The 15,922-nt window shown below is 48.5% G+C and overlaps 1 protein-coding gene across 7 annotated transcripts in view; it reads right to left on the reverse strand.

The window, feature by feature from the left end:
• Nucleotides 1-15,922, reverse strand: part of MOK (MOK protein kinase) — a 50,706-nt gene that overhangs the window by 17,641 nt on the left and 17,143 nt on the right. For 2 of the 7 annotated variants that reach the window (XM_004754668.3, XM_004754667.3), the window contains exons 2-4: nt 12,280-12,394; nt 1,733-1,822; nt 259-329 (exon numbers count right to left, since the gene is read on the reverse strand). In XM_004754668.3, the coding sequence (XP_004754725.1) occupies nt 259-329; nt 1,733-1,822; nt 12,280-12,394 (276 nt within the window). Of the gene's footprint in view, nt 1-258; nt 330-1,732; nt 1,823-6,927; nt 8,888-10,599; nt 11,110-12,279; nt 12,395-15,922 lie in introns of those variants that run through there. The other 5 variants (XM_045073950.1, XM_013057390.2, XM_045073948.1 and 2 more) reach the window with 5 other exon arrangements.

A 15,922-nucleotide genomic window follows, 5' to 3' on the forward strand; every position in this document is an offset into this window, starting at 1 on the left:
GCTGCCCCGGGAGCCACCCTCAGCCAGCTCCTGGCCAGCCTGAAGGCACAGGGCTGCACCCGTCCCACCGGCAGCCCTGTGCCAGGTAGACAAGAAGGCCCAAAAAATACCTCCCAAGTGCAAAGGAGCTCAGTACAGTGTATTTATAGGAACGCCCGTACTCTGGTGACTAGCGATTCTGAGGAGGAAAACAAAGCATATGGGAACTACAAGCTTTAAAAGGAGATCTTAGATTAGCTCACAAATTATTCTACGTACCTCGTATTAGCTCATAAATATTCATGTCCATAAGTTCACATATGAGTGCAAGAGAGCCAGATTTTCTGTCACTGAGGAAGAAAGCAGGTTTGTAAGAATGTTTTGTCTTAATCAGAAAACAATCAAGTACTTAACTCATTGGCAAACATCTCCGGTAGACATGAAGCTCTCCCGGAGCAAAGGCTGAAGGGTCCTGACTGAAGCAGGCGCTGTGATTTTCAGTCAGCACTTCAGGTGAAATTAACTTAAAATAAGAGTAAAACCTTCACTTGGAGCAAAAATTCTAAACACTTGCCCCCTTTGTAATGAGCTGTGTCTTAAAAATATAAAATTAATTACCAGCAGACAGGAGAAAGGAGGCTAAAGAGTTGGCTGAGCAAAACAGGAAAAAGAATTTAATTCATCTCCGTGACTGCAAATTTAGCTTTAATTTACCTAAACTCCTTCCATGTAATTGGGATAAATTATAACGGGGGAACAAAATCCACAAAGCGGTCAGGGGAAAAGGGAGAAAGATGGGTCACAGCAGACCTGTGGGGTGTCTAGGCCTTGCCCGGGCTGGGGACAGAGGCCTCGGGCCCAGTGGGTGAGCCCCGGGTGGAGAACATGTCATCCCAGCCCCCACTCAGGGCACATCCAGTGGGGCGGTGTGTCAGGAGGGCCACACGAGGTCCCAGGCACAAGTGTCCGTGAAACACGGGACACATGGGCAGCGTGCTGACAGCCACCCTGGCTGCTCCAAGCACTGCAGGCCCGGAGGCCACACAGCTGTGACAAGATATTTCACACGGAGTCCTCTGATTAAAACCTGCCGCACTTGAACTGTCAGAGACCTGGCTGGTTTTAAAGCAGCGGGGAGAGCCACCGAGGGGCTTCACCCAGCGTGCATCCCCTCAGGACCTATGAAAGGCCGGTCCCAGTACCCTGGGTCTGAGCTCCTGCAGAAGTGCTGGCATCTGGGGAAGAGCTGTGCTCTGCCTTCTCGATGGGCAGCTTAGCCTTAGGGAAGCTGTTCTAGAATTAGAACAGAAAAGTCCTCTGGATTACGTCAGCTGCAGGAAGGCAGCAGCTCCCACTGCCTGAGACGGTGCACATGTGGCAGCGGGCAGGGAGAAAGCGAGTGCAGCCCCAGGCATGCGACACCGGGGCTCTCCCACGAGGCCACCATCCACCCTTGAGGTCTCGCCCGCCCAGGCCGCTGTCTACGGAGAGGCCTCCCCGAGCTGCGCGAGAGGAGCCATCTGAATGCTGCATGCTCTGGTGACATGGAGTCACCCAGATGAAGGCACAGCAGCAAGAGGGATCAGTCACGCGTTTGTCCCAGGGAATAAATACAGGACTTAAAGTGAAATGAAAATGGTTACTCCCTGAGCCACAGAGCAAATATTTTAAACATCTACGCGGTTTTTCTTAAAAAGTGATGTAATCGTTGTTATCAAATTGAGATAATTGGTAAAGTCCCCAATATACTTACAAAACCACTTCGTGCAACGTAAGAATGTTTGGGTGCGGATTCAGGCGCCTCAGAGCTTGTATCTCCCGCAGGTTGTTCACGTGCTCGATACTATTGTGCAGGGAAAAGAAGTAACTCGCTTTTAATTTAGGTCAGCTTTCATTAGGGTTATTCAGTCATTATCTGTTACCTGCGATCACAACCGAAAACCTCACAAACATTTCAAGCAAGTTAATCGGCTTCCATTTCTCCCGTCAGCAGCTGAAGTTCAGCATGTCTCGTTCTGGTTATTATCTGATTAAAAACCAAGCGTCTTATAGCTTTGGACATACATTCAGATCTTCCCCACCTAAGCTCCTGAAAGAATACCTTGGTAGTTTCTTTTATGATTAATAAACATACATTGGGTGCCTGGGTGGCTCAGTCAGTGAAGCGTTTGCCTTCGGCTCAGGTCCTGATCCCAGGGTCTCGGGATCGAGCCCCACATTGGGCTCTCTGCTCAACAGGGAGCCTGCTTCCCCCCTCTCCCTGCCTGCCTCTCTGCCTACTTGTGATCTCTCTCTGTCAAATAAATAAATAAAATCTTAAAAAAAAAAAAAAAGAAAACCAGCTATCATACCCCAAAACATACTCTGCTTATTGTGACATAATTCTTTCCTGCCTCTATAGACACTTCACTCAGAAATAATGAACTAATAGATTTAGAAAGGCAATTTCCTCTGAGCATCACTAGCCTTTGTTCAAATAAAAAGATTTTTATCTTCAGAGAATATAAATCAACTCTGTTCTCTTTTAAAAATCATGAAAAAAATCTAAAAGACTGGAGTTAACTATGTTTTTTAAAGATTTCATTTATTTATTTAACAGAGATAGAAAGCACACGAGCAGGGCAGGGGGCAGGAAGAGAGAGGGAGAGGGAGAAGCAGACCTCCCACCGAGCAGGGAGCCCGATGCAGGGCTCGATCCCAGGACCCTGGGACCGTGACCCAAGCTGAAGGCAGATGCCAAATGACTGAGCCACCCAGGGGCCCCTGGAGTTAACTATTTTTCTCTGCCTTGGAGTTGCTTTGAATCTTGTGGTCAGGTGACATTCAGGGGCTTTTTTTTTGTTTTCACTGTCCTACTGGACACAGAAACAATCATGGGATTGAACACAGAGGAGTACAGGCAGCCTCTGTTCCAAAAAGAACCAATGATATCTGCCACAAATGGATTTTTTTTTCTGCAACTGGAAAAAATTCTAATTACCAGATCAAAGTCTAAAAAAAAGAGAGAGAGTATACATGAGGGGTGGAGACCTGAGGAAGAGGGGAGCAGAATCCCCCCTGAGCAGAGGGTCTGATATCATGGGGCCCGATCTCTGGACCCAGAGCATGACCTGAGCCAAAACCAAGAGTGGGACGCTTAACAGACTGAGCCATCCAGGCGCCCCGGTTTATCTAACTAATCCAATGTGTAAGAAGAAAGTCCTGGGGCGCCTGGGTGGCTCAGCAGGTTAAAGCCTCTGCCTTCGGCCCAGGTCATGATCCCAGGGTCCTGGGATCAAGCCCCGCATCAGGCTCTCTGCTCAGTGCAGAGCCTGCTTCTCTCTCTCTCTCTCTCTGCCTGCCTCTCTGCCTACTTGTGTTCTCTGTCAAATAAATAAACAAAATCCTAAAAAAAAAAAAGAAAAGAAAGTCCTTAAGCTGAAGGGAAAGAAGAAGCAGTTATATTAATATTAGACCAAACAGATTTCAAAATAAAGGTTATTCCTAGCTATAACAACTTCATGATGATGGGGCAGTACACAGAAAAGATAGGACGATGTGCTGAATAGGACGGCTTCAGTACACAAGCAGTAAAGACTGACGGTGGAAAGCAGAAGGAGCTGGAAGCTTTGGGACCCCTCTACATCACTGAGAAGGTCGGCAAAGATGCACAAGATCCTAACGGCACTGCTGGCCACCTTGACCTAACCAACCTTACACTGAACTCACATTTAACACCTAAGCACAACGTGCTCTTTACTCCGACGAATACGCTAGACCCAAAGATAAGTCTCAGTAAACTTTCAAACACAAAGACTTACAGAACACGTTTTCTGACCACAATAGCTTATGACAGTAAGCAAGCTAGAAGAGCCCCAAACATCTGCAAATTAAACAACACTCTTGTAAATAAACACGGGGAAAGAAGAACTCACAAGGAGAATTAAACACATTTTATTTCATTTATTTAAAACATTTTTAAATTTATTTATTTGACAGACACAGATCACAAGTAGGTAGAGAGGCAGGCAGCAGGCAGAGAGAGGAGGAGGAGGCAAGCTCCCTGCTGAGCCGAGAGCCCAATGTAGGGCTCCATCCCAGGATCCTGGGATCACAACCTGAGCTGGAGGCAGAGGCTTTAACCCACCGAGCCACCGAGGCGCCCCTAGAAAACATTTTAAACCAAGCAATAAGAAAACACAACATATCAAGATGCACAGAATGCAGGAAAACAGGGCTTAGACGTGTATTTGTGGCTTTAAATGCTTATGTTAGGAAGAAATGGTTAAAAATAAATTATCTGTTTTCACCTTAAGATAGACTAAGAAGAGCAAATTAAACCAATGTAGAAGAAAAGCAACACTAAAGAAGAGAAATTGATGGCACAGAAAACAGACAAAGAAGGACGCCTGGTGGCTCAGCCGGTTGCCGACTGACCCCTGCTTTTCGCTCAGGTCGTGATCTCAGGGTCATGAGAGCAAGCCTTGCGTTGGACTCTGCACTTAGCAGGAAGACCGCTTTGGACTCTCTCTCCCCCTCTTCTACCCCACCCCCACCCCGCTCTTTCTCTCTAAAAATAAATAAATAAATCTTAAAAAGAAGAAGAAGACGACGACAAAGAAGAAAATAGACAAATAATAGAGAAAATGAACAAACCTGAAGCTGGTTCTTTGAAAAGATTAATAAAACTGATAAACCTCTACCAAGATCAACGGAGGAAAAAAAATTATATAAAACACTACCACCACCAAACGATATCAGGAATGACAGGGACCATCACTAGAGTTAGATATTAAAAAGATAAGAGAGGGGGGCACTGGAGTGGCTCAGTTCGTTAAGCATCTGCCTTCAGTTTGGGTCATTATCCCAGAGTTCCGAGATTGCGCCCTGCATTGGGCTCCCTGCTCAGCAGGGAATCGGCTTCTCCCTCTTCCTCTCTCTCAAATAAATACATAAAACCTTGTTTTAAAAAAGATTTTATGTATTTATTTGACAGACAGAGATCATAAGTAGGCAGAGAAGCAGACAGAGAGAGAGGAGAAAGCAGGCTCCTTGCTGAGCAGAGAGCCAGATGTGGGGCACGATCCCAGGACCCTGGGATCATGACTTGAGCCGAAGGCAGAGGTTTTAACCCACTGAGCCACCCAGGCGCCCCAAACCTTTTTTTTAAAAAGGACAAAAGGGAGTATTATGAACTTTATGCCAATACATTTGACAATTTAAAAAGACAAACCCCTTGAAAGACATAATTACAAAATCCGACACAAACTTGAAAATCAAAGTAGCCCTATGTTTACCAAAGAAACAGAATTTGTTATCAAAAGCCTCCTCACCTGATGGAAGTGTTCCAAAATGGTATTACGGTGATAGCTGTACACCTGTATAGCTTTCCTTACAGCGGTGGACTTTCAGGGTATGTAAATTATATCTCAATGAAGCTTTGAAAACCTTATAAAAATCCAAAATCATTTGGTTCTACTTGACTCTTCAACATTCCATGGCCCTGATACACCGCGGAGCCCTATACTGCGTGGTGGGGGTGAACCTTCCCCACAAAGGAAACTTCTAGGCCCAGGTAATTTCACAGGGGAATTACTTCAAACATTTAAGAAATACTCACACGTTTCACAAAAGAAGGTTTGTGAGTGGCTGGTAAGCACACGAGTGAGTATCCATCATCACCAGTCACCAGGGCAGTGGAAACTAAACTAAATAAGGTACCACTCGCCAGGGTGGCTAACACCTAAGACTAACACCGCCAAATGCTGGGGCCATGCAGATCGGTTGTGACTCTCTTTCATTGTTGGTGGGGATGGAAGCAGGAAAAGTGCATTGGAAAAGGGCTCCGTCATTTCTTCCACAAAACTCCTACTCTTGGCTCCGGCGGTTCTATTCTAGGGAGTTGCATGAGAAAAATGAAAACCTAGATCCCAACGAGGCTTGAGCACGAGTTTTAACAGTAGCTTTATTCACAGCAGCCTCCAACCCAAACCAGTAAAAGTCCATTGCCAGGAGAACGGATAAACAGCTGGTGTGTTACTAGGTAGTAAACAGGTATAAACTACGGGCGCAACAGGGCAGAGGAATCTCCAAGACCTCCCGCTGTGCCAGGAGAGCGGGTCACCGGAGCATGGTGGGTGCTTTTGCTTTCGGTGGTTCCATTTAGTACGAACTTCTAGGAGAGGATGAAGGGAAAAACCCAGAGCAGTGACTGCCTGGGATGGGGGTGGAGAACTGCCATGAAGGAGTCTTTTAGGTGACAGAAATGTTCTAGCTCTTAATTACATGAAAGCAGCCATTTGCCAAAATCATAAAAAAAAAAATGTGCATTTTAACGTATGAAAATTCCGCCTTAAAAAAAAAAATGGTGCACGGACAAGCAAGTGGGAAAGCAGCCCGTTGGAGACGCACAAGAAATGAACATGACAGCCATGTTGATTCTGGCGGCCGGATACCTGGGGTCCGTTATACTGCTCTGTTTACTTTGTATACGTTTGAAATTTTCCATAATTATATTCTTTTTAAGTAAAAGAGCTTTTAAAGTGACTCATTAACTTCTTATCTTTGTTTTAACTTATAACCTTCCAAAGCAGAATTTATTTCTGCAAAAGTGATTTGAGGACCACGCAGTGATGGGACGTCAGGAAAACCGTGTGCCAAGTCAAGACCAGACCAGACCGTCTGCAGCAGTGAAGAGCGCCGCGAAGAGTACTGGTCCTTCCCTGGGTCCCAGGCTGGGCTCCACTGCTTGCCGGCTCGCGAGGAAACTCAGCTCTCCGACCAGGCTTCCCCAAGGCAATGACACCATCCATCTTTCCTCTCGGGCTTCAGTGAGGACTCAGGGCTCTACACACATAACTCGCCGGCACTGGGCCCAGCGCCAGACACGTGGCCAACAACCATTGTCCTCTTGTCATGATCCCTGCTATCGCCCGCCTCACTTTTCTAAAGTCTTGAAACCCCACTCACCTGCACTGCCCCACGGCAGGCTGATCTATGACTGTGGATCTCAGGGCTAGCGCTGCGCTGAGTGCCCACTGGCCTGACCCCTCACCAGGGTCCTGCGAGAGACATCCTCTGGGTCTTCGCATGGCACACACAGAGCAGCTGACACAGAGACTGAGGAGCTGTCCAAGGTCCCAAAACTTCAGAGCCCGAGCTTGTCCTTGTGCCGACCAGGAGTAGCCCGTATGTGTGTCTTACTGCTTCAGGACACCAGAGAGATCTTACAACTATCAGGACTATGGATTTTTTTTTTTTTTAAAGAAACCCATTCTGCTTCTTTACAGTATTTCTATAGGAAGAATACAAAATAAAATCATAGCAAAAAAGAAAAAGGGGGAGACCTGTAATGAACTGTTGCCCTGTGGTAAGGACAGGTGGAAACCAGGGTATCCAAAGGACTGGGTCACACCACAGGCCTCCAGCAAGTAAGTCATTATCTCCAAACTGAGCCTCTGCGCCACTCTGCCGGAGAACAAGAACAGAAGCTCAAAGTGCCTTCCTGACCCAGTACTAATGAACGGGCTTCTCTGACCTCACCCGGACGTCACATTAGCAACTATTACTGCAAACGCAGTCAATTTCTATTTTTGTAAAAGTGAAAGGAAGGGACTGGAAGTAAGACTTGGAGGGGGTGGGAGTCAGAAGCTCCAAATACCAACCTCATTCTGCCCGTGTGACTCAGCGTGATCTTCCTCATTTCTCATGCCACCCACACAACTGTGCAAGGTGACTTTGAGCATTTACTTAGGCGAGGATAAATCAGCAGAAATGCATTTTTAAAGAACCCAAAATTATTCTTCAAATGAATAAGATTACACTGTTTAATAATGATAGACACTCCAGGAATCCAGAAGCTAGAAATATTATTTTCATGGTTTAAAAAAATGCTTAAAAACCCCCATTAAACCTCTGGATCAAGTATCAGTGACACTAGAGCTTCCAACAAATTACTGGCAATCTCTTTCTTGAAGTGACCACCAAGGCAGTTGTCTTTCTTTTAGAACTTTCTTCTAGAAACTATAAGGTCATTTCTTCCTATAAGTCAGAAATAACAGTAAAACCTTTACTAGTGAAGGGAGCTTAGGAGCAATAGGGGTCAGTACAGATCACCAATGGTTAATTTTATTTATTTTGCTTTTTTTTTTTATTTTTTTTTTTTACTTTGAAATCATTTTAGACTAACAGAAGAGTTAATAAGATGGTACAGAAAATCCCCATAACCCAGCTGCTCCTAATGTTAACACCTTATGCAATATTTATCAAAACTAAAAAGTTAATATTGGTACAGTACTATTAACTAGACACTTTATTTGGATTTCCCTAGTTTTCCTATGAAGGTCTTTTTCTCTTCTAGGACCCAGGACACCTCATTATAATTAAGACCTCCGGTCTACGACACTTCCTGTCTTTGTTTTTTTACTACATCGACAGTTGTAAGGGGTGCCAGGCAAGTATTCTATAGAATGCCCCTTAGTTTGGTCTGGTCTGATGTATTCTCATAATTAAATATTAAATATTAAATAACTAACGGTTATGGATCTTCAGGAAAGAGCACCATGGAGATAATATGCTTGCTCTTTCAAACCCATTATATCAGAAAGTACATGGTATCAATATGTCTTACGACTGACGATGTTAATCATTTAGTTAAGGTGATATCTTCCAGGTTTTTCACTGTAAAGTTACTATCCTTCCCTCCCTACTTTCTATCCCTTAGAAGCAAGTGCAGCCCATATTCAAGGGCTAGGAAATTAAGCCCCATCTCCTGAAGGAAGGATTACCAAACCATGTGTGGACATATGTTAAAACCACCATAGTAATTAATAAATAGTTAGGGGGGAACTCATTTGAGGCTCTGCAGAAATCCTGTTCTTGTTAAGTTTCATCTACTTATTTTATTTAAGATTTTATTTATTTATTTGTCAGAGAGAGAGAGCACAAGCAGGCGGAGCAGGAGGCAGAGGGAGAAGCAGACTCCCCACTATGCAGGGAGCCTGATGCAGGACTTGATCCGAGGACCCTGGGATCGTGACCTGAGCCGAAGGCAGACGCTTAACCCACTGAGCCACCCTGGCATCCTATCACCTACTAATTTTAGTATCCATCAGCTTATCCTCTCTGAAGAAATTATTACTGTTATTCTAATGATGATTTTCTATTTCCATCATTCTTTCTATATTTATTAATTGGAATTTTTCTGAAAGGAAGAATTGTCCCCTCCTCCCAATTTATTTATTCACTCATTTATTTGTCAGTATGGACTCATGGTTATTTGAAAAGATAGATGGGAGGGTAGACAGAGAAAGAGAGAGAGAGAGATGTGTGTACATACAGACTAGTGTACAGATTAGTTCTGTCTGCTGAGTCCAGGGGGATCGACATTCCAAGAGCAATGAGCACATCTGGTGCCAAGATCTTGTTTTCTAAATACCTTTCTCCAGTAAAAGGAACCAGGGCTCGTTAGAGAAATGGATGATTCTAGGGGCAGGAAAAATACAAGATGAGCCTAGAGAATTTTGTGGCGCCAAAAATTAAAGCGTTAAAGAAGGAAAGGAAAAGAAAAAGGATGGAGCATATCAAGAGAACACAGGAGCCAACCTGAAAGAGCCTCCAAAGCCACAGCTGGGATAATCTAAGCGGAACAATGATTAAATAATGATAGTACTGGGTCGTAATCTCTGCTAGTTGTGAACATATGTATCAAGAGCAAATTAGGACTCACAAGAATAAACCCAAAACCCAGTTACTCTCAGGTTTGGATTACGTGGCTGGCAGATACCTGTCAAAACCAGTTCAAGACTCTATCGCTGACTCCGTACATCAAACAGCGACAAAATTCCACCAGCCCAGAATAGGTGTACTTCTTTTCAAGTAAAGCCAATACCTGAAATTATGATTTATACAACAGAAGCTAAAGCCTTGATAATCCCCTAAACGTACACAAAGTTTTAAAAAAAGCAACACTGGGATGCCTTGCTGGCTCTGTCCATGGAGCATCAGACTCTTGATCTTGGGGACCTGAGTTCAAGCCCCATGTTGGGTGTAGGGATCACTAACTAAACAAACGAACAAAACAAAATAAAAAGTAACTCTGATTCAGCAGTATTTTATTAAAAACCTTTACTTATTCTGAGTTTTTAAAAGAAAAACAGGTGTTGTAATCAACCACATTTTTAGATTTTATTTTTTAAACTTTTTTTTTAAAGATTTTATTTATTTTACAGATGGAGATCACAAGTAGACAGAGAGGCAGGCAGAGAGATATGGAGAAGCAGGCTTCCTACTGAGCAGAGAGCCCGATGAGGGACTTGATCCCAGGGTCCTGGGATCATGACCCGAGCCAAAAGCAGAGGCTTTAACCCACTGAGCCACCCAGGCGCTCCTAAATTTTATTTATTTATTTATTTATTAATCAGAGATAGAGAGACAGCGTGCACAAGCAGGCAGAGCCGCAGACAGAGGCGCAGACAGAGGCAGAGAGGGGGAAGCAGGCTCCCCACTGAGCAGAGAGCCCCATGCGGGGCTCGATCCCAGGACCCTGAGATCATGACCCCAGCCGAAGGCAGCGGCCTAACCGACTGAGCCCCCCGGGCGCCCCGATCAACCACCTTGTCAGTCAGGACGAGGAGCACTAACCTTCGGAACTCGCCGGGAAGGACGGCTGCAGCCGCCGCCCGCGCCGCCTGGCCCCGCCTCTCTGCTCGTTCCCGCCGGCCGCTCGCAGCTGGCGGTAAGGAGGCCGGCAGAGGCGACCCCGCTGCGCACCGTGGAAAGCACGTCGCGTAGACCAGCCTCTCCCGCGGAGCCGCGGTCACAAGACGGTAGTTCTCCGGCTAAAACTGGGCGTCCCGGCCCTCAGAGGGCTGCTTCTTGGAGGCAAACCTTTCTGCGTCCGGACGCCTCCACCTCCCTGAGGGGCGCCGGGGCCAGCACGACCGCAACAAGCCCCTCGGACGGCCGGTCCAGCGCGGAGGCGCGTCGCGTCTGCCGGCGTCTGTCCCGGCCACTCTCCACGTCACGACGGCCAGCCCCGCCGTCTGTCGGTGCGTCTGCCCCCCGCCCCGACGGTGGAAGCTGACGGGGGTGCCCGTCCCGTCCCGCCGCTCCAAGTCCCTTCCCGGCCAGCCCGGGCCGGCGGCGCGCGACCGAGCGGCGGGCCCGGCAGCTGCGCTCTTCGGCTCGCGGCGTCTGGAGGCCCCCCGCGAACGCCCGCCGCAGGCCGGTGGAGCCGCCGCCGCCGCCCAGCGAGCGCGGACGGAGAAGCGAGGCACAGCGGCGAGGCCGAAGACGCCGCGGCGGAGGGCGGTCCCGGCCCTGTGAGATCCGGATCCACATTCGGCTGGGCCGGCCTCGGGAGCTGCGGCGCGTGTCGGGCTGCTTCGGATCTCTAAGCGCCTCTCCTCGCGTGCGAGACAGCAGGGGGGCCGCAGACACCCCGTGGGGGGTCAGGAAGGGACACGTCTGTCCTCTCTCTGACGGGAGGGACGGCCAGCGCCCCAGATCTGAGAAACGCTGTGTGGCGCGAAGAGGCTGACGTCAAGGTGCAGACGAGCGCGGCCGCAGGCTGTGGGCCACGTGGCAGGCGCCTGTGGTGTCTTACAAGCAGCAGCCCCCGCTGAGAGACTCGGATTCCTGGGCCGTCACAGGCCGAGCGTCACGCCCGCCTGCTGAGAGTTTCCCGCTGCCGCGAGGCCAGCCTCCGCCTCCTCATCCTGACAGAGCTTCCTAGTCACGCCGCGCCCAACTCATGCCGCCCGGGAAGCAGCTGCGAGGCCGAGGGGATGAGGAGACGCTCTGAGGGCCGGAGCCTCCACACTGCTCCGGGGGAGCGCCCTGTCCACAGCGGCTCCTGCCCCCTCCCCGCCCCCCAGGGGATGAACGTGCCCAGCCCCGCCCGGAAGCGCTTCCCGCATATTAACTGCCGCACAGTTAGTGAGATCAAAAGCGCCTCCCGCACGCCGAGACTGAGGGCGCGGATCTAAGGGCCCCACATGCACGTTCCAGGAGCACAGCGGCTGCGTGAAGGGAGGCCCGCGGGGACAATGACATGTTCTGTGGCCGCTGACCGCGACACTGCAGTAAGCCCGGACGTAACCGTCATCACGACCGTCACCGTCATCATGACTATCACCGTTTCCGGAAGCAAGTAAAATCCCACACGCGAGCGGTTCAGAGGTCAGCCCCACTCCTCTGCCCGGAGGTCGCGGACTGCGTGTCACGCGGTGTCACATGAGTACGTGTTTCCCGCGACGACAAGGGGCCCTTCAGGCTCTAACCCTGCAGTGGCCAGGCGGCACACGCGGCCCGCCCGCCTACCTTTCGAAGCGCTGCTTCATCTGTTTGCAGGCGTAGTAGCCGCCGTCCCTCAGGCTCTGCATCTTCGTCACCTCGGAAAACGTCCCCTCTCCGATTTTGCCAACTGCTTTATAGCCTAGAACAAAACAGCCACAGGGATAACCGCTGTGTGTGCGAGGACTGTGCTCAGTTCCAGACGGCGGCTCTTTCACCCAGACGGTAACCCCAGGCCGGCACCCCGAGGACTGTTACTCCATTTTTCTTTTTTTTTTTAACTTTTTTTATTCAAGAGTGAGTAAGAGAGAGCATGAAAGGGGAGAAGGTCAGAGGGAGAAGCAGACTCCCCGTGGAGCTGGGAGCCCAACGCCAGACTCGATCCCGGGGCTCTGGGATCACGACCTGAGCTGAAGGCAGTCGCTCAACCACCTGAGCCGCCCAGGCGCCCTACTCCTACTTTCTAAGGTCTGGGGCTCCCCTCGGCTCAAGGGAAGCTGCCAGCAGGGGGAACTGCAGAAGAGGGTCAATGGGGCCAAACTTCCAGTTCCAAGAGAAGGAAGTACCGGGGATGGAACACCCCACAAGGTGACCGACCACAGCTAACACCCGCCGCATGACATACAGGACAGTTGTTCAGAGAAGAGTCCCAAGAATGCCCATCATGAGAAAATTTTGTTTCCTTTTTCCTTTTGATTGTATCTGCCGGAGGGGATGGGCGGTAGCTGAACGCATCGTGGTCATCATTTCTCCATCTGTGTGAACCAAACTGTCATGCTGCCCGTCTTACACTCGCACAGCGACACGTGCCCACTGTCTCTCAATACAACTGAGAAAAAAGTGAACAGGACTTTCACACATTGGGGAAAAAAATAGGCAGCTAGGTTGTGTATTGGCAATGAGCAGCGTCTCCTCCCTGGCTGTGCTCCCCCTCGTACAGTGGGGAAGCTCCCCGCCTGGACCCCGCCTGCAGGGAGAGGCTCAGCGCCCCGTCGGAGCGGAAAGCAGATGACCTGAGTGGCGAGGCGGGCTGGAACTCTCTAGCAGGAGCGCTCAAGCTCGGGCTCTGTGGAGGCGTGGTCTTGCACCAGCAGCCTCCGAACCTTCCCCAACTTTCCCCTGAGTGTCAGCCTCGGGGTCCTGCAGAAGGCCCAGCTGATCTGTGGCCGGCTCCTGGTGTTTAGCATTTCCTGACTTTGGGAAAGCAGCTAGCAGCTTTGCTGGCTTTGCTGCCAACGCCACCATTGCCACTCTGGCTCAGAAGACAGCTTCATAGTCGCCGATTCACTACATTAAATGCCATGCTGTCTGAAGTCCCTAGGGCAGTGGCTGTGTCTCAGACCAAACCCTGACAGGTGCAGGAACGAGGATCTTGAGCTAAGATGCCGGGAACAAAAAATGTAAGAAATACAGTCAGGTGGCAGACAGCAGGCTGGGGTGCTGGGGAGTCTGGCGTGCCACGCCGAGGACCCAAGTCCCTCCTGCGGTGACTGCTGCCTGGCATGCAGCAGTGTCTCCCCAGCCTGCAGGCCTCTGGAAAGCAGTGCGAAGGGCCAGGGAGGTGGGGCAATGTTGACTACTGACTGCCTCGGCAAAAGGGTTCCAGACAACAACGAGCTCAGCGCACAAATGCTACTTTTCAAGCAGAGATGGAAGGAACGAGAAAAACCCAAAAGGAAAAAGTCTTACTGGGTTGAAAAATTTTCTTCAGTCCAAGTAAGAGAAGAGTAAGATAGTAAAATACGTTGACAGAAGCAGTCTGTGAGACTTCCCAGTTGCACAAAGGGTTCAGCATGGCACCAAGATCACAGAAAGGCAGCTACTCCCCACCCCAGCCAGGCACTGATTTGGGGGAGCTTGAAGGGAGGGCCTGGAGATCGGGACGAGACACAGAATGCAAGGCCCCAAACAGGGCAGCCTTTCGAACTGTGTCTAGGAAAGAACCAGGAGTATGGAGCAGATCAGAACCTGTTAAACAGACCTGGACCACAAAAAGCCCCACCACCTCTGGGTCCCAGACCTACACGAGCACAGAGCAGACTTGTACAACAGCACAGCCCCAAAGGAGGCCGCCCCTTCCAACACCTCTCTTGGATAGGACACATCTGTAATGCCCACATGAGTTCTGATTTGAACAAACCAGTGATAAAAGATAGTATTTTTTTTTAGAAGTAATAATGTTTCTTAGAAACATGTATAAAAATGAAAAAAATTCTCTATTAGCAAGAAATACTGAAGTACTGCCAGGTGAAATAATAAGGTGTGTGAGATTTGCTTTAAAATGCTCCTGTGGGGGCGCCTGGGTGGCTCAGTGGGTTAAAGCCTCTGCCTTCGGCTCAGGTCATGATCCCAGGGTCCTAGAATCGAGCCTGGCATCGGGCTCTCTGCGAGGCGGGGAGCCTGATTCCTCCTCTCTTTCTGCCTGCCTCTCTGCCTACTTGTGATCTCTGTCTGTCAAATAAATAAACTTTTAAAATGAATAAATAAATAAATAAAATGAATAAAAAATAAAATGCTCCTCTACGTTCCCACTGGCCACTGCTGAACATGTACATGGGGACAGTCACTTGGAGGGCAGTCTGACATACCCGTTCCATCTGTAAGACATCCATACCCTCTGACACAGCAATTCCAAGTGGAGAAAAACACTTGCTCAAGTAGGTATGTTAGTTCAACATTATATTAATAGGGAAAAACTGTTGCCCCCCCACGTGGAACTAGATAAATTACGTACAGTTTATCCATATAATGGAATATATTGAATATATTTAAAAGAATGACCCAGATTAGGGGTGCCTGGGCAGCTCAGTCCATCAAATGTCAAACTCTTGGTTTTGGCTTGCGTCGTGATCTCAGGGTGGTGGAATGGAGCCCCATGTCAAACTACTTGAGAATTTCTTTCCCTCTGCCCTCTCTCTCTCTTTCTCTTCCTCTCAAAAAAAAAAAAAATTGACACAGAATATTATTCCCTTTAAGATAATACATTTAGTGCTCTGAGGGGTAAGGTTACCAGTGTCTCCACACCTAAGTTAGATATTTTCCATAATGACAGCACCATTTTATTAAAAAGCAACAATAAAAACTATAGACTCCAGGCAGGGATAAGAATGGCAAAATGTCATCACTGTAGAAACTAGGTAATGGTACACAGGAGGGCTCACTGTATTATTTTCTCTACCTCTGGCATGCTTGCAGCTGTCCATAATAAAAAGTCAGAATAACAAAATAAAAGCAGAGGAAATGGCAGTCGCTGCGGCAGCCACAGCGCGCACCAAGACAGCAGGCAGAAAAAAGGAAAAACCAAAACGCCCCCATGCGACCCCCCTCCCCACACAAGCTCACACCCCTCTGACCAGCCAGGAGAGAAATGAGCCCCCGGGAAATCTTAGCAGATAGAGATGATGGAAAAGCTACCAGGAAAGACTCCCGATGGGGAGCACCCACATAGGACTTGACGTGAGCGTGAAAAACACCTTTCTTGTGAAAGCACTGGAAACTCGGGGTTTTATGTATCCGTTATAGCACCTCAGGAGCATTACCTTAATATACCTGATATATAAATATCATGTCATAAAACAGAAGCAATGAGAGACTTTTGAGAATTTGTATTTATAAGATTTCACAGAAAAGTCATCTTTTGGGGGCGCCTAGCTGGCTCTGTCAGTGGAGC

This window comes from Mustela putorius, unplaced genomic scaffold (assembly GCF_011764305.1).
Source record: "Mustela putorius furo isolate JIRA1106 unplaced genomic scaffold, ASM1176430v1.1 tig00000129_pilon_pilon_pilon, whole genome shotgun sequence".
Classification (NCBI taxonomy): Eukaryota; Metazoa; Chordata; class Mammalia; order Carnivora; family Mustelidae; genus Mustela; species Mustela putorius.